Genomic DNA, 19,558 nt, shown 5'->3' with positions numbered 1-19,558 from the left:
ATATTATAAAGTCCCGTCTCAACTGGACCTACTAAGGCAAAGCGATGTATCTGATGTATCAAAACGTATCGAGCGAATCGTAATAGGCCTATTCCCAAGCCGTTAGTTAAAACTCGCAACCAATGTGCACGCGGCGTAATGCAACAGCGACCACATGGCCGTCGCATCACTTGCGCGCGCGCTGGCAGACCGAGTGTCTGGCTTCTGCGAAATGCGTATGTGCTTATTATACACGTGTCGTTGACTCTTTAAGGAAATAGACGTTCGATACACATATCTACACTTTCCTTGACGTAGGTCAGTAACGGAAATTCAAAAAATTAAATTAAAAAAAAAATATTTGAATTGGTCTCTTTCCAGAAAGTACCACCAAAAATCATCGGTAATATATGAGAAAAGCATACGAACATGTCAACTAGCCCATTAATTTAAGTCTTAAATTTTGAAACATATTAATTTAGTGAATAAATTGTAGTAAAATACATATGTTTACTTTGTCATAACAAAGTAGTAATCTGATTTATGGGTAAACGCGCGTTTTATTTCCACTGGCTCTAACAATCAGTCGCTGTTGATTTATCGTTATACTCAATTTAAAGACGTAGTTTGCAGTTCCCATCGAAATTCCAGATAGAGATTTATAGTTACGTTGCCGTCAATCTTCTTATCCCGCGATCTTGTCCATGCGCATACGCACGTTGCAATGCGCGTCCATCCGCTGCCGGGGTGAACGACCTCATTGCACATACTGCCAATTACCATACTCATAGAATTGCTAGAAATTACTCACGTGCCAACTTGCTTATTGAAATTTTGATACATAGTAATTTTCTGTACCTGTGAATGAAACTTTTATTGAGCCTAATTAGACGTTACTTCAATAAGACAGTAATTGTTGATTGTTATATAAATATTAACAAATCTTTCGTCCAACACGTTATTACTATACCTCCTACGCAATATTATAATTTAAACATAAGTGTTTTTATATAAAATGCTTAAGTATTATTAAATAGTTTCATTTGATAATAAATTTACATAAGAACTCGTTGCATAAGTTTCTTTGACTAAAAAATGTTATGTAAATGAAATTTTCGTATACGAGAAAAGTTTTAAAATCTTATTTTTTTTTATTTATAACGGTTCCAAAGTTATTTTATAACTCTTTACCTATAAATATGTCCAAACATCCGAGTGTACCATCCAGTGTATTTATCACGACAGACATCGCCCACGTGTCGCATCCAGGAGATCTCTATTTCCGTGTCGATAGACTCGTTCAATAAACGAGTGGGTTGACGGACGGTTGCCAATTATAATGGTTTACTTTCTATGGCTAATTGCACATTTGCTCGAAAGCGTACCGTGAATCATAGCCTTGGTTGCTCAAATTGTCGATCGGCTATTGTCGAATTACACGCGAGTTTCACACACACATTTTGAATACCAACTGTATGTTGCTGTTAATAGCTGAAAATATGACGTAGAGCCGAGATGACTCAGTGCTTGGAAATCGTTAATCTTATATAGAGGTTTCAAGTTGAAACCCGTGCAAGCTTTAATGATTTTTCACATGCCAACCAATTCTGAATGGTAGAAATACTGTAATTTTCAATGACTGAATATAGTTTACTATAAATTCAATGCTATTTGTAGACAGCCCGACAAATCCTAAGCACATCCCCCAGGCACATTTGAAATTCCACCCTGAGTATGATAATTAATTAGGTGGCTGTATGATTAAACTTTTTAAATATTTTGCTATGAATAGTTATAAACAGCCCCTAATTGGACAGAACCTACTCGATGGTCATACGCAGCTCAATCCATCAAACAGTTCAACTTACGGATTACATTCCACATTCCAAAAACGCACGGTCAAATTTCCAAACAATGTTCTGGAACTTTGTATTTTCAAATGTCACCATTTAATTATAAGTTTGATTCTACACATAAGTTAAACAGTATTTTAGTTATTAGCATTAAAAATTTACATTCATTGTAAATAATCTAGTCGCATCTGGGTATTGCTATTTTTAAGAAATACTTACGAAATAGATATACCTTTTCTCGGAATATCCTAGTTTTCTTTCCTTGTTTCGTTTATTTTTATTTGTACAAAGGCATAGAAAACAATGTCTCAATATAAATAATTATCTTGTTATAAATTTAGCACGAGTTTCAGCACGAATGGTTTTCATAGAGGCATCGGATGTGCCCCCCAATTCTTATAGTGAATTCAGGTTACATATTGTCTTACAAACACAAACAACAATAATTACAGCGATAATAGTATACGGTCACGCTTAAACGTATGGAAGTCGAACTACTTTCTTTTGTTTTTATTATTAGTAGGCCTCGGTTAATGATAAGACGGCCTCAATTATATGAAATCGCTACAGTTTTATATACAATACAAATAAACTGTATATTGGTACACTTTTGTGATTTCTTAACTCTGTATCGGATGTATAAATACCTCCTTGGTTAACGGGTTCATAACCTCGGTTTAGTCATAAATAGTTTTTTTTTTCACTTCTTTCGTATCACTTTACTTCAAGTTATTTCAAATTGTTACTAACCTTAATGTAAACGTAATTGTTATATGAACCGGTGATATGTTATTGACAATCAAAAACTAAGTGTAACTTATATCGAGATCGTGCTTATCTGCTGGTTTATGCGGATCGCTGTCCCATCTGATTAGAATATCGGAATATCGCGCGCGCATTTGTTGGGGCCCACACTGTATTTCACGCTATTATACGTCCTATTTAGTCCTGTGTAATTTAGTACTTGAATTGTCAGTCTTAACCAAAAAGTTATTTATTCCTATTGTTCAAACCGATACTGTTTTTAGAACCTATATTTCTCATTCATATCCTATACCGAATGAATATACGAGTATCTCTCTTGTGATACGAGTGTACGAGTAATATCTAGGCTAGTTTCGCATAATCGTAACAACATCAAAAGAAAATGATTTTATCACTTCACACATGCGAGCGAACTGAATGAATATTCCTCAAAAATCGACACTCCGTTTATATTACTTTTGTGAATATCTAAAAATAGATTTAAATAGGCTGTAAACTCGAATGTATTAATAATCTGACCTAAATGTTGGTATGACGCGCGTACCTGACGTAACACAAGGAGCCACATGTATCTATGCGAAACGAGCTCATTTCATTGGGTTTTGTTTAACTGATCTGATTTCGGTTACGATATACTATCGTAATGATACTGGACCGATTCCCGTGATAGCACTGGGTCAATTTGCATGTACATAATTATTTGATCTTCGCGAAATAGTTGCAAGGCTTTCCTTGAACGGACGTCTTGTTTATTTAACACGAATCGTATCAAAATAATACACACGTTAGTGCAACTGAACAGATGTAGCGTAACACTTCTAACTACCTCGTATGATGCTACTGAAATTTTCTTGGAAACTAACAATTCTTTACTTGCCCGACCCAGAACAGTAACCATGAACCTCACGATTTATAATTTAGCCAATAAATCAGTAATCCAGTCATGCTGGCTCATTATTAATAAGTAAATTATATTGTAATAGTACGTCCCGTATGTTTAAAGTACCACAAAATTAATAGTTTGCTATTCTTCATTGCACGAGTATTGGATGAAGCAGGCTTTCTACTTGTATCTAGATATTGCGTAACTACGACAAATTAGGTTCCGAATAATGCTTTCATGCACTCAGAAACCAGACAATATTGCATCATAACTACCTACAAAATGTAACATAGTGTGCAGACGAAAAAAAACACTGGCCTTACTCTTGATACAAAAAATAATTGATGTTGTCAATTATATCGAATTTTCTAACTACAGTGTGTTTAATTTCGACTTGACTCATTTCGTCTTCAGCGTGATGGCGATGTTGAGTCATCAACAACAAAAAAGCTTTCATTGTTCATTCGTCACTCAGTAAATATATTATATTAATAGTAATGTTCGGTAGACGCAATACGATTATGAGACAGCTGTGGTGAGTTACGTGAAAGGGTGCAAATATTACGGAAATAGTTGTCACTAATAAGGTAATATTGTTGATAATGTTGGAGGAAGAATAGTATTTCACTGCATTCACAAATCAATAGAAACTTAATGCTGTGATTGATCGAGACCAAACCGACTTTCGCTTTTGATTTTGAGACGATCCAACTTTTTACACGACGAATTAGTGTAATGTTTTCAAGGTTCATTTATATATCTATTGCTGATTTACGAAACGGTGGTAGTATTTAAATATTGACGATTTAAAAACGCTTAATTGACGAGTTTACTTGAATAAAATACATTTGATTTGATTTGTTTTGTCTTTATTAACTTTTAAAATCCTGAAAATATTTGGATATGTGTAGTATTGTTAGAACCCTTATATCATCCTGAGTGACGCTGGCTATAAATTAAATAATTCATTCAATCCAGGCAGTCGTTGTATTATTGAATAATGAATTTAAAAAAATATATTTGATTATTTTTTTTACTCAACAATACTGATAATGTTCTAGAACTTTATCACATTAACAGATTTCTTGCAGATTAAAAAAAGCAGAAACATGGTCTATTTTCATTCCACGAAACGAATCACGTCTTCGAATCGCCTTTATTTTATTATATTGTACATCGGACAATTTGTTGCGAATGTATAGCTCGTGTACCGTTAATTGCTCACCAAATATATTGACCAAATTGATATCTATGGCCCAAATTAAGAGTTTGGCAAAGTACCGGTAGGTGGGAGTGGTAGGTTATTGCACTTATTGGTTCATAGAATGAACAAAACATGATGCCCTAAATCGATATTCGGTGTTCACCAAACTTCCTTATTAAAATAATACCAAACTAGGTGATCAAGACCTTTTTCTTGTATTTCTTGGTTCCTATTTCAGAATAAACTAAAATTAAAAACTAATGTAAAATATAAAAGGCCGCTTAGGATTGAATGTTACCTTTTACGCCCGTGTCGAACTCAGGTCTAAAATTTAATAAAGGTCAAGGTATATGTTTGGGCAAGCGTTACCTAACACAGGTACCAAGGGGCTACTCAGGGGTTACTAAACCGAAATGTAATACTCATATTTTGAAACTTCAATATAGTGTACAAAAATTATAAATTTACGTGAGCAGACATTCTTGCCTTATTTAAAGCCGTGACGAATGAAATGTATTTAAAATAATAATTACAAATTCCACGAAATTTTTTTGGCAAGATAAATCGTCTCTACAAAACGAGGATGCAAAATTGTCACTTGCCACAGTTCTACTAATGCTGATCTCTTGCGTCCTAAAACCGAACGAATTCTAAAATACTGTATCAGTGTCTGTTCTAGGAACACATTCGAAAGGATACAAAGCGAATTTGGAGCGGAAGAAGCATGTTTAGAATATTTAAAGTTATTTTCTCTGAAATCATATGTCTTCTGCTTATTTTAAACACAAATAATTTATGTATCAACAAAAGTATAAGATATTTTTGCCTAATTAAAGGGAGTTCGAAAAAGATTATTTTATACAAGGGAAATATGTAACTGTGAAACTATATATGTAAGTACTTGAAGAAGGTACATTAAAGATAGAAAATAACGCCATAAATCCTAAACCGTGACGTGCAAAGGAAAGTATGACGAATCAAGATTATGACGACGCCTTCGCCAACGCCGCGGATAATATTTACATGATGCCCATTCAACTCGTGGTGTTTACTTATATCAAATCACATCACAGCCTTAGATTTACTCTTGCAGCTAATCTTAACGACTCGCTGATGACAACCGCGCGCCATAAAATTACGATAAAGTTATAACGTGTTACGCGTTTAAAGTCATGTTATGTCAATATAAGACTTTTGTTGTTTCTCTCGATATTTTTGACACTTTAATTAAAAAATCTTTATTTTTATTTCAATTTAAATTATATAATAAATATTTAATTATCTATAGCAGAAACTTAATAAAGAAATTCCAAACAAAATGAGAAAAGTCAAAAATAAAACAATTAGAAAAGTTGCGTCGAAAAGGCCTCATTGTGTTGAAGCGACTCGTCCGGAAAAGACAACCAATTTCCTAACCGTGAAAACAACAATTTGGCAGACGCCTCGGAGTCTGTACGCGAGCACTTTCTCTGCGCAGACGCAGCTCGACGCGCCATAGTCCTTCAGGCAAGCGTGAGAGCCGCCCGCCCGCATCGAAGTCGTGCGCTAATGTTTATTCATATATAAATTTTTATTTTATCCGAAAAATAAAAACATTATTTTAGCGAAGAAAATTTTCGGAATAAATAATTTAATTAATCGGCCGTGATCGGATTACCGAAAAAACAAATGCAAGTGATGTATCTTCTTGATCTGCGTCAATCCAATCGCCTCGCGTAAAACATTGCGATTGCCGAAGAGACCTTACACGTATACGAAGTTAATAAAATCAGTGAGTGATTTAAACAGCATAGAGACAATTATATCACTATATTATTACTAATGCCAAGCGTTGACAATGACCAAGACGCGTCGCGTTTGGCTTTGATACGAATGGACTCCAGCCAAACCATGACGCTCTGGTACACAGACTTACTGGTAAGTTTCATTCGTATTGCGTTTATCGCTGAGTAAACATTATTTTATTGCTCGGTCGTATTTTTAACAGTGAAAAAGTTATTTTACGGCTACGCAGTCCAGATTTCCGAAACGATGAAGTATATCATACACAATATCTGGTACAATTGTTTAAATTGTGATCTCAACGTGTACTGTCAGTGATGATAGCAATGTTTATACAGGTAACGCAACGCTTTTAGTTTATGACATAATTCCATTGTTTAGTTTTATGAAGCGTATCCGAATATAGTTTTATAATAACGATTTTAATGAAAGTAATTGTGAATGGTAAATAAACATATAGAAATATGTTACAATCGGTTTGAGAGCTCATACACTAAACGACGTTTATGGCTTAAAATTCCAAGTGGTAAATGTAGGACTCTAAAAACGAAGCTGTTTATGGAATATATACTTAAAATATTTTGTTTTGTTATTGACTTTAAATATATAGACTATAAGTTGATAGTACATCAAATTTTATAGAAATGCCCGTGTGGTGATTAATTCATACAGATCAATACGACTAGTTCAAGTTTGATTCGATATGGGCGTAAATATTTCTGAATTAACGATAATTGACTTGTAAAAGAAGACGATTGACCCAGAACTCCGTCGCCATCTACAGCTTCAGGCTGTTTTGTTACCTAGATATTTCCAATCAATTAGATTGCACGTAATTTCAATGTTTTATACAACTTTCTTTGTAAATAGTTACGAATGGTTTTCTCTTAGAAATAGGATCGAATTAAGATAATTATATTCCTTTTAAGTTTTTTTTTTTTGTTAAGAAATACTTATGCCTATTTAAACATAATTCTTATTTAAATATAAATAAAATGAAAGAAATTAGTATAGTCAGTATATATATTGAAGTAAGTAAAAAAGGAGGTCTATTTTTCTCTACTGGGGTAGCTTTGGTTATACTACCACGCTGCTACTGCGATTTGGTAGATACGCATGTGCCAGACGTTCGCGATGTTTTCTTACGACGCCTTGTACAATATGAATTATAGACACAAATAAATCTCCAGAACACCCGGATTTCGTCCCACTATCTGCGTCTGAGATCGGCGATTCTGAATTTTTATAGCATTAGTTAAATGTTCTTTGTTCTTTATGCACTTCTCTAAAGACTGTTTCATACGGTTTTAGATCACTCATTTTTTAAATATAACCAATTTTTTTAGCTGAATACTTCTGAAAAGCTACTACTATCCAACAAGCCAATGTCATAACTTCTATTCCGTTAAACCTCGGTTTCATGGTAGAGACTCCATGATGCTATTAGCACCTTTTCACTTAGAAACACTTGTTACATAAGCCGACGACATCACAGTTCAGACGCTGTCCGGCGAACCTTTAGCTGCCAACGAATAGGTCAAGAACGAAACATTCGACATAACAAAGTTTTTTCTCCGCGGCGACGCGACAACGAAAGTGTGTCAGACGCAATAAATCGTCGATTCTTATCGTCAGCTTGTAATTTCGGTGACTATCGAAAGCATGACTGTTTTCTCACATAATCAAAATGCCGAGGTCGCTGATGGTATCAGTGCACGGAAAGTTAATAACGCCACGAGCACGCGTTTGTCGGTAATTATTCTTTGTGCTACACGGTGCTCGAAATCGACGTTCACCGTATTTCTTCTTATAAAATTTAGGTTAGAAAATGTATATTCATTTTTATACACATACATACATACATACACACATACATAATATACTAAATGTAAATTTAATATTATTCTACCAAAAATATTCCAATCAGATCTTCGGTATAAGAATCAAAGTAATTCCTATAGTCGTGCAATTATCATTGTTAGCTATAAACCTAATAATAAATCCAATACGGTCAAAACAATAGATTTTGTAAATAATAATTCACTTGCCGCGGTACAAGTATGTTCATAGACATGGCAATAACATATTGCACTTCATAACCTTAAAATAAAATCGAGTATTAACAATTCTAACATTGCGATATTGATCAAAAACCTTAAAATAAAATCGAGTATTAACAATTCTAACATTGCGATATTGATCAAAAACCTTAAAATAAAATCGAGTATTAACAATTCTAACATTGCGATATTGATCAAAAATCTTAAAATAAAATCGAGTATTAACAATTCTAACATTGCGATATTGATCAAAAATCTTAAAATAAAATCGAGTATTAACAATTCTAACATTGCGATATTGATCAAAAACCTTAAAATAAAATCGAGTATTAACAATTCTAACATTGCGATATTGATCAAAATATTCATTATGGAATCAAAAACAGTCGTGTCATATTATACCCTGTTCAAGTTAGCTTAATTTTTTTGACAGACGGGCTAGTGATGAGAAACAGAAAATATAACATATACCTATAACAGTCGATGGAACGATGGAATGCGTAATTCAAATTAGAATCCATTTTTTTTTCTAACTTTATTTTTCTAAAAGAAAATTTTTCCAAAATACCCCAACCAAAAGGACCCACGGTCGTAACAATAACTTAACAATGATCTTTAATAAGGATTTTTGTAATCGATATTTTTAGCAGTTACTGTCTGTTATTCGTATCTCTACCGTCCGACCGATGTAACATTGTACAAGCGTCTATTATTTTCAGTGTTTCTATTTAAATTTTACTTTTGAGCAATAATATGTAATAGAAAAAGTCTTAAAATTTTCGGATAATGCTTTTATTATTGGTATTATATGTATTTTTTTTTATTTTTACAATTTTTAAAATCATTAAATTAACAAAATAATATATTGTCATTGCAAAGTTATGTCGATCAGAAAAAATTACATCTGTCAAAAATATCAATCTGTCTTGTTAAGGGTATAGTTGCGATAATCATATGAAAGACACAAGTGACCTCAAATTAAGCGCATGCGTTGACAACGAAGACAAACAAACTACTCTCGGTTTCATCCTGTCAACGCCTACAAGCGACTACTTAACGTAACGGTGTCGATTCATTTGTGTTACGTATTAATATCGTGGGAGCTCGATGCGTTCGACATCCGCTGTAACATTGACCCTGGTTCATAGTTTATATATATATACATATTATTAGAAACGTTTAAAAATAGTTACACATAATAAATAAAAGGAGGTAAAAGAAATACTCATCCATAATTAATAATATTCAATGTCATAGAAAGTTTAGGTAGTAAGTATTTTCGTATCGTTTTTGCAAAATGCTAAATCGCACGTTAAATATTCAAGAAGTGGTGTGATTTGACTCGCCTTGTATTAGTTATTTTAATAAGATTTCAAAAAGAAAGTGAATGCAAGATGATATCTAAAGTGCAAGTTATTTAGACGTTGCCTCTTATTTTCGACCCGCGTAACCCACTTGAGCGGCTCATTTGATTAATACCGCTTCGAAATACAGAAAAAAGCATCAGGGTTGCCATTTTTTATTTTCTCTTATTTTAACTTTCATTCCAAATTTAAAATGTTTTAATTAAGCGACGTGACTAACGGATAAATAACGATGTAAAATGTTACTTTAAATTTTATTTCTTGTGAATTATTATATTTTTTTATACATAATAATTTAAAATAATAATTAATAATAAAATATTTTTCATGGAATGTTATTGAATAGTACCTATTCAATATCCTTGATTCAAAATTCAATATTGAATAGTACCTATTCAAGTCTTTGTAATAAAATTTCAAACTAGAACCCAATCGCTATCAAACAAATCCCCAAAATATACTAATGTTGTCTTTTCCATCAAAAACCAACATTTCTTGGCGTATAATAAGATTACTATAATAACACTACATCATATAACATCCTAAGGCCGATAACATAAAAATAATCTAGAAAAATTGATCCGTTACTCGGTACAATGTAAACAAACTTTACGAAAAAGAAAATAACAGCCTGTATATATTCCAGCGCAAAAGTACGAATACATCCTCCCTTTTAGGAGTTCCCCTTAACGAGAGTTTTTGGAACAGTTCCACAATTTCAGTGTGAATTCACGCACATGTAGTATATTTCCTTCCCTCACGTACAGGTTTCCTTTCAGTGTTTTCTTACGCCTCACTCAAAACCCACTGATGCTGGCCCGTATTTGAATCCGCGATCGATTCAAAGTCACATGTCCTGGGCAATCTCGACGTATTCGATATGAGTGTAAGCTATTTAACAAATAATAATAAAGTGTTGGCAGCCCTGGCGTGTGAGTCTCTAAATCGCCTGATTCGTCTATTCCGTTTCAAAGACATAATGCTCGTAATTAGGGGTGAAAGCACTATCATGTCACATCCGTCAGCGACATGACATTAGAGATTCAAATACAAATTATCATAATACAACTGTGGTTTCCTTTGTGATGAACAATTCGTGACTATTTATCATTTATGACGTAAACGTCATTCATTTAATGAACCAATTTTCTACGACAGTTTTAAATGTACAATTTCCTATAAAAATATAAATGGCCATTTTTTTTCTGGAATATTATATATCTGAGAAGAGTAATTATGATTGAAAATCCCATCGCTTTGTGAAGGTGTAAATTAAACCGACATCTATTTAAATAAAAATTACCAATTCGTTCAGTCCAACCGTGATCGAAAGACATCGAAACATAAAAAATTTGTCATATTTAAAAATTTTGTTATAAAGTGTACGATACACACGTTGCATTAGTTCACGATACTTGAAATAAGTTCATCGGTACATACAAACTGCCACTTATTGGTTCCCTACTTACGCTTTTAGAAACAAAACTATTACCGCGAAGCCATTATCATTCTGGCCCACATTGTTCGCTTTGAACTTAATTAAAAAATTGTCTCAGAATGTCAGTGTGTCCCGAAGATTGCGCAATAAATTTCAATCTCAAACACGTCCAGCCATTTAAAAATCTAGACACCGGTCCTTGCCTCGCCGTTATATAAATCATAATTCGAGTTACATTTTTAAATGAACCCTGATAGTGATGCATACTCGATGCATATAATATTGGCAAAACTTAATTAAGATTATTTTTTGATTAAATTATTGAGCATTAGCTTTTAGCCGCAGCTTCGCTTATGCGTTCGTGACTAGTGTTAATATTTAACATCGAAATAAAAGTCTACAAAGATTGTCTATAAGTCGAAGAACTAATCGACCAAATTTATGAAAATGGAAAGGTCAAACAATAACGCAGGACGGACAAATTCCCTTCCCCATTTATAATATTAGTAAGGATTAAAAGCAATAATATGTTGAATTTGGCAACGTTTCAGCGCGGAACGCCAATCGCCATTGATGTGACTTTAAAACAATTCAGCCTCGTCCAACAACGAAACGGAATGTGATGGAAATATTCGCGAAGAATGATAATATTGGCTTTGATGTGCCGAAGTTTACTGTAATGTTGTGTATAAAAGTGTTGGCAAGAAAATTCATGATAAGCCTATCAACGTTTACAAGAAAATAATCTCGATTCATAACATTTTATTAATTCTCATTGAAATATATATATAATATCTTAAAAATATTACTGAAATTTATAAATATAAGATAAATAATAATTATGCAGCAACCATATCCGATAAATGTTATTATAGGATTTGATTACAAATCCTTTCAGTAGCGCTGTCGACGCTCGGAACGCACTTTTTCTCATGTTCGCTAATTTTATATTCACCTTGGTTTTATTTACGTCAGTTTTATAACTGTTGCAGTGCAAATATTGTGATAGTTTATAAAAGAATGTCGAATTCCCCGGACCACTCAAACGCACGACAGAAATATAAGTTCAAGTAGTTAGCCAAGCTGCTAATATCTACTTTTTATAAATAGCAACAGCGTGTACCTAATGTCCCTCTGTTGTGCGAAGGATATCTAACAATCTTCCACAACGATGTTCTAGTCCTGATTACTAGTGCAATTTCTCCTAACACGTAGGTTTTCTCACGTGGCTTTCCACGACGCCTTAGCACGAGATTAATGATAAACGCAAAATCTTTATAAACACATTAAAGTAACTTTAACTGTGATTGTTACAGAGCCCCGGCGCCGTCAGCGGCAATGCGACAGGCGCAGAGAGCGGCTCACGTGACACGCTTGACGTCCGCTACTCGCTCGCCGCCCTCGCAGACGACTATACGAAGCGCAAGCATGTCGTGCGCGTCACTACCGCTGCGGGCGCAGAGTTACTGCTCCAGGTACTGTATTTTATTTTCTATCTTTTTTATTTGTGGAAAAACACGTACCTAGTTTGTCATTGTTTCAAAAATATCTATCTCAAATTATAAGAATTGGTAATAAAAAAAATTGAATAAAAATAAATGCAACTTTCTATGCGAAACTTGAGCTATTGTAATATATACATTTAACTATTATATATTCCCAATTCTAGAATTCTTCGTTCTTTTCAGTTGTGTAGATTTTTAAGATATATGTACTTCTAAAAAGACGACCGATAATGATAACTTCCAAAGTTACGATAACATTGCTGCAAATCATCGATTCCCAATTTTAAATAAAAATGTATCTATATTTTAGGCGGAAGGCGCTGCAGATGCTCAGCGCTGGTTGGCGGCTCTCCGAAGGCATTCAGCTGAGCCGCCGCCGGGCGAGCCAGCGACAGCACTTCCGCCCGCGCCCGCTTCCGCGCCACCCACCGCCACCACTGCACCCGCCACCGCAGAGTGCCCCTCGCCACTGCCACCGCAACGCACTAAAAAGATCGGCAGGAACAGGTCGCCTACCGGTAAGATATCTGAAAGAAATGTTTATTTTGTTTTTTTAATTTCTTAGTGTGATACAGCCACCAAAAAAACGTTAAGAATTAATCAAATGTTTTTAAGCTTTTTATAAAAGCAAATTTTTAAAATATTGTAAGTGGCATTCATTAGATTCAGGCTTTAACCGCGATCATATAATTTAAACCCTAATAAAATACGATGTCGGAAATCTAATCAATTGTTTTGGTTTCAGGTCCCCCGACACCAACTCTCCCGTCGTCTCCTAAGAACAAGACGTGGAAGGGTCGCGTGGCGAAGCAGCTGCGACGCATGCACGGCGGCACGGGCAGCGCGGCGCCCACCGTCGTAGGCTGGCTCGGCGCTCCACTCGAGCGCTGTCCCGCAGATGCAGAAACTCCCTCTGTGCCCAAAGCCGTCACGCTACCCGCTCAGGCTGTCGAGGTACTTATAGTCTAGCCGTAAAAGTCGATTTACATTTAAGTTTAAATGATATCTGATTCGCTCTTGGATATCCAAGCCACATGCGAACGAAATATTTTCTTCGATCAGACCACTAATTGAATATTAAAAACTTCACTTAAAGACTAAATAGAAAATCGTGTGTGTATTTCGATTATTATTGCTAACGAGAAAAGTTAACTGAGTTCACATCACTAACGTTCGTCATTCGCAGGCTTACGGGCTCCGCACAGTGGGCGTGTACCGCGTGCCCGGCAACGCGGCGGGCGTGGCGGCGCTGGCGGCGGCGCTGGACCGCGGGGAGCCCCCGCCCGCCTGCGACGCGCGCTGGGCCGACGTGCACGTGGCCTCCAGCCTGCTCAAGGCCTACCTGCGCCGGCTGCCCGACCCCATCCTCACCAAACATCTCTACCCCGCTTTCATCGGTCTGTATCACTTTGTTCACTTACTATCGTAGCAGCTGTATGTTCATGAATATTATTCACATAGATGTACTTACACTGCGAATATTTTTATTACAGCGGCCGATCGTTCGCCGGAAAGAGCGCGCGAGCTACGCCGTCTCGTTCACGCCCTTCCCCCGGCTCACTACGAAACACTGAAGTACCTGATCCAACATTTGCGCAAAGTAGTCGCACATTCTGCTTTTAACAAGATGGAGGCAAGAAACTTAGCCATCGTGTTCGGTCCAACGTTGGTACGAGCGGCCAGCGACGACATGCTCGCTATGGTCAACGACATGTCCAGCCAATGTCGCATAATCGAGTCCTTCCTGACACACGTGAGTCCAAAGAACTTTGATATGACAACTACACTTAGTTATAATTTATTATTTTTACGAGGACTTTGGATATCTTGTTTATCTGTATATTAATTCAGTTTTTATAGTCTACACACCATACAAACTATCATCCTTTCGAGTTTCATCAAACCATTCCCATTTTTACCTGTGTAACATCACCTACAGTACGACTGGTACTTCGAGGAAGAGGAGGGCTCACCACCCGCAGAGCCGCCGCCTGCCTCCGACCAGCTGTCGCCTGCACCCGCTCCCTCGCGCGATTTGCTCATACACAACGTCAAGAAGATTGAAGGTACGCCTAAATATTCCCTCGATATAGAAGAATTACGTCTAAATGTAGTTTTTTACGCCCTGAAATTACGCCAAATGCGTAGATATTCTATCAAAACCGCGTTCAAACAACGATCGCTCGACTGTCGGCAGGGAAAGACGTGTCGACTCGCGACATCGTGTCCTCGATAATATCGGCGGCCAACCGCAAGATGCAGCGCAAGCCGCGCAAGAGCGACAAGAAGTGGGAGGACAAGCCGCGCTCGCCCGGCGCCTCCCCCCCGCGCTCCCCGCTGGCCTCGCCCCCCGCGGCGCTTGCGCACTACGACGGCCTGCCGCACTTCCTGCACGAGCGGGAGCCCGACAAGTGAGTACGACCAGCTCCCCGCTCGCCTACTTTGGCAAGATCCCTTGTCTTTGTTTACTAGTCGTATTTATAAAGCCATTATATATTTTTTACTTTTTTTTAGAACCGATATGGAGACGCTCGGACGTGGGCGGCAAGAGATCTCGCGACACGCGCACACGCTGAACAACTTCTCCATCGATGGTAAATATCGTTTATAAATAAATTAAATTTTACTATGACTTAGAAAATACAATATTTCCTATTCAATAAACGACTATGCTCAATATTGCTCATTTGTGTAAAGGTTTATATTATTTGCTCTACTAGGTGTCCGGTACTGACTTCAGAGAGTAGATACAGCAATCCCTTTCTTTTGTCCACATTAAAGGTATAGGAATGTGAGCGTGCGTGTTGCAAGTGTGTGCGTTTACGCGGCGGCTCTGTTAATCCTCGCCATTTACGTTCACTCTTAATTCTAGATGACGGAAACTTCCGCACTATTTTAATCTAATAAAAGAGTGAACGTAGACGACACTGACTCATAAATAACTAACTAATGCTTCACAAACAGCGGCTGCTGACAGCACGGCTTGCGCCGCTCGTGCGACCCATCACCGCATCTCTCTGTACATACATACTCACGTCATCCATTCATGTTCGTACATCACCCGAAAACAGAGCGACCTAATCCTAACCCGCTTCCTTAATAGATACCTAACATCCACAGCGACCGAAAGTAATCACCGATCTTGTTATAGGAACCGGAGACTTGGTGTCCTCTCTCACGAGCACGTTCGACCAGAAGCTGCGCACTCTGAACAACTCCTCGCCGCTCGACGACGGCAGCATCCCCTACGCGGACGAGTGCCAGGACGACAACGAGGAGGGCAAGTCCAGCGGCAGCTCGCCCTCCGACGCGGGCTCCGTGCGCGGGGCGTCCCCCGTGCGCGCGCGCGCCGACCAACTCAAGGCGGCCTGGCTGCGCTCCGCCTCCTCCTCCTCCGACGAGCCCGACGCGCGCGCCTGGCCGCCGCCCCGCGCCGCCCGCGCGCCCTCGGCCCCCGCGCCCGCCTCGCCCCCCGCCACGCCGCCGCGCACCGACAACGACTCCGAGAAAGAAAACTGCGGAGCGCCCAAGAAGAGCCCGCGCGACGACCGCCGCGACGACGAGAAGGACGTCGACACGAGATCGCAGAACTCCAGCGACGCGCTGCCCGACAACGACAAGGGCATCGAGCGGGCGCTCTACCCGAACTACGGCGCGCAGCGGGCCGGCGCCCCGGACTGCGGCAAGCGCGCCGGCGCCGCCCTCGACTGCGAGGAGGCCGAGCCCGGCGACGGCGAGGTCGACCGCGCGAAGCTGAAGCGCTCCGAGTCGCTGAACAGGGATCGCGAGCGCAACGAGGCGCGCGTGCTGCGCTCCGAGAGCCTCAACTGCCGCGCGGAGCGGCCGCAGCGCTCCGAGTCGCTGAGCAAGGGCGAGCGGCCGAGCAAGCTCGAGAAGGGCGAGTGGAACGTGGTGCGGCGCCGCGAGGCCGGCGCGTGGCGCTCCACGAAGCTGAAGCGCAAGAACGGCATGCCCGAGCGCGGCATCAAGCGGCGCCACACGGTGGGCGGCACGAAGGACTTCGACAAGGACGGCTGGGCGGCGCGCCACACGCGCACGTCGTCGCCCGACCTGTCGGCCGGCGCGTGGCGCGCGTGGGCGCCGCTGGTGCCGCCGCCGCGCCCGCCGCTCGAGTCGCACGTGTGACGCGCCGGCCGCCCGCGCCTCCTGTCGGTGCTTCTTCACTCCCGCGCTGAAAGCGATGCGACGTCGCGTGCACCTTCGCGCGCCGACCGTGCTATATTGTATATATTCTCTGTGACGCTCGACGAGTCGGATCCGGCTCGCATCCGGAGACGGTTCGTGGATGTCGCTGTGAGAGAGGCTATTATTGATTCGATTAATTTGACTGAATAGATTAAGTCACAAATTTCTAAATATAAAATATTGATCAAAATAAAACTAATAATACTCAGAATCCTCTGTAACGTGTCGTGTTCGTATCGCGCATTTACAATGTCTACGTGAATTGATCGATAGCAAAGTAACGAAATTTTAGATATTAACGTATAGTATAATGAATGATACAGAGCGAAAGTGATTCGTCTGCAATTTTATTGATTGAATAGTGCAATACACATATATTATATTGACAAGGAGAAAGTATACATAGGTGTTACACGATTTATTAGTGGAAGCGATAATGAACCTAGCTCACTAAATAATGCCAAAGAATGATAAAAAAGGTTTCTATTGAGGAAATAGTTACGCAAAATGTATCACGACGAAGACTAGATTCAGATATCAGTCAGTGAAGAGTATTCTGCTATTAGATGTAAATACAATGAAATATTATCATGAAAATGGACATATTTTCCATAGTTGTAGAGTTTCGTACGACAGCGTACGCTTTCATGAAAGTCCACTAATCTACAATCATTCTGTAGAATGACTCCTTCGGTAGGTGTTGAACTACTTTTATTGGAGTTGCTGTGGAACTGAAAATGACTAAGAGTGCAAAATAAACAGCATAATATAATTAAAAATAAGTGCTACTAGTATGTAATTAATATGAGAATTAATTAGGTACGCCCGAGGGCTTAAACAATTATAATAAATAAGATAAGTGATAAGTACCAGACGAAAGGTATGACCAGAACACTATAACACCACTTTATTGAACTAAGGACTGTTTCTATAAGATTAAACGTAGGTACTCTTGGAGTTTCAAACGTAGAAATGATTTATCTTATGGTATTATTAAAATGTTAAACATACATGCATTACATCACCTACTTGCCTTCGCATTTAAGCGATATCAATTTTTAAGCACAATTTTCAATGAATAGTAGATATTTTATGAATTTAAAGTTACCAGCTAGTGGTTCATTCGGCAAGAATTACGATAATCATTTCTAGCTATTATATAATGACGTGTATATTTCATTGCCTTAAATTTAAAATTATCAAAGGCGACTTGTATTAGTTTATATTGTAAATAATGATGCTATGAGTTTAGACATGACTATACACAATCTAGCAGCTATCCCTAGCGTAGTGACGAGCGAGTATCGGATGTAACAGCTATACAGCGGTAGCGATGAAAGTGATCCCTTAAGCTTTGTAAAAATTGTACATTTCTTTTATCCTTAATTTATATTAAATTTGTTATCGTAGCTTTGTTGAATGCAATTATTTTTTATTGTTTTGTTTATCAAAGAAAAGTATTTTTAGGCTAAATTCAATTGTTATTTATTTACGAAATGATGTAAAACGTGATTCGGCACTTTCTTATATAAAAAAATAAGATTAGTTTTGTAAATATTTTCTGTAAAATGATATTTTAGACTTTCGTTCATTATTTTTAAAGAAAATTTTAATACCATCTTTATGTTAAGACGATCTCAAGTTTGTTGAATGTTTGCAAAGCGTTCCTTTTAAAGTTTTATTTGTAAATATATCATTAACTGTAGGAACAGTGAATTTACTAATTTTACATCATACGTAGTAGTAGAGGATAGTCGGCAGTGAGCGAGCCTCGGTACATATAAAACGCGTGTCCGCCAGGACAAGCTCGCCTGTCAGTTTACAAGTGATTTGTATTCAAAGTAACCTATTCATGCTCTTCGTGTAATCCGCTATCAAATTCAATAAGCACACTATTAAAGACATTTTGCAAATGTGGTTCAAACCAGATTTACATTATTTGTCATTGTGTATATTTTGGAGAAATGAAAATAAAATATTAAATGAATTTATAAAATGTGTATGATTTCTACTTTGTTAACCCTTTCAGCTGGCACGATATATGAATGTTATTTGTTACAAAACAACACGATCTAGAGAATTTTTATAATAGAATATGAAACAACACATAATTTAAATATTTAGATTTTCGTAATTATTAAATTTATTTTCATTTTATATTAAATATATAAATATAAATATTGGACAACACCACATACATTACTCTGATCCCAATGTAAGTAGCTAAAGCACTTGTGTTATGAAAATCAGAAGTAACGACGGTACCACAAACACCCAGACCCAAGAGAACATAGAAAACTAATGAAGTTTTGCTACATCGACTCGGCCGGGAATCGAACCCGGGACCTCGGAGTGGCGTACCCATGAAAACCGGTGTACACACTACTCGACCACGGAGGTCGTCAAAATGACTAAAGCCTCAATTTGAATTTGATATCAATAAAAAAATGTGATCCAGTGAGTACAACATTGACCTCATGTATTTTTTACAATTTTTAAATCATTAAATTAAGAAAATA

General features: G+C 37.8%; 2 protein-coding genes across 18 annotated transcripts in view; both read left to right on the top strand.

Moving 5' to 3' along the window:
- Positions 1 to 19,035, top strand: part of LOC113404816 (rho GTPase-activating protein 23) — a 319,300-nt gene extending 300,265 nt beyond the window's left edge. For 16 of the 17 annotated variants that reach the window (XM_064215552.1, XM_064215551.1, XM_064215550.1 and 13 more), the window contains 9 exons: positions 12,645 to 12,803; positions 13,144 to 13,351; positions 13,579 to 13,787; positions 14,020 to 14,230; positions 14,327 to 14,586; positions 14,773 to 14,899; positions 15,031 to 15,244; positions 15,348 to 15,427; positions 15,985 to 19,035. In XM_064215552.1, coding sequence (XP_064071622.1) covers positions 12,645 to 12,803; positions 13,144 to 13,351; positions 13,579 to 13,787; positions 14,020 to 14,230; positions 14,327 to 14,586; positions 14,773 to 14,899; positions 15,031 to 15,244; positions 15,348 to 15,427; positions 15,985 to 16,979 — 2,463 coding nt within the window. In that variant the 3' untranslated portion in view covers positions 16,980 to 19,035. Of the gene's footprint in view, positions 1 to 12,644; positions 12,804 to 13,143; positions 13,352 to 13,578; positions 13,788 to 14,019; positions 14,231 to 14,326; positions 14,587 to 14,772; positions 14,900 to 15,030; positions 15,245 to 15,347; positions 15,428 to 15,553; positions 15,615 to 15,984 lie in introns of all 17 variants that reach the window. The other variant, XM_064215561.1, reaches the window with a different exon arrangement.
- Positions 1 to 19,558, top strand: part of LOC113404820 (protoheme IX farnesyltransferase, mitochondrial) — a 93,330-nt gene that overhangs the window by 51,799 nt on the left and 21,973 nt on the right. The gene's annotated exons all lie outside the window — the stretch shown is intronic.

The sequence above is a fragment of the Vanessa tameamea genome, chromosome 8, assembly GCF_037043105.1.
Source record: "Vanessa tameamea isolate UH-Manoa-2023 chromosome 8, ilVanTame1 primary haplotype, whole genome shotgun sequence".
In the NCBI taxonomy this organism is placed as follows: Eukaryota; Metazoa; Arthropoda; class Insecta; order Lepidoptera; family Nymphalidae; genus Vanessa; species Vanessa tameamea.
This window is presented reverse-complemented; position numbering and strand designations above follow the sequence as displayed.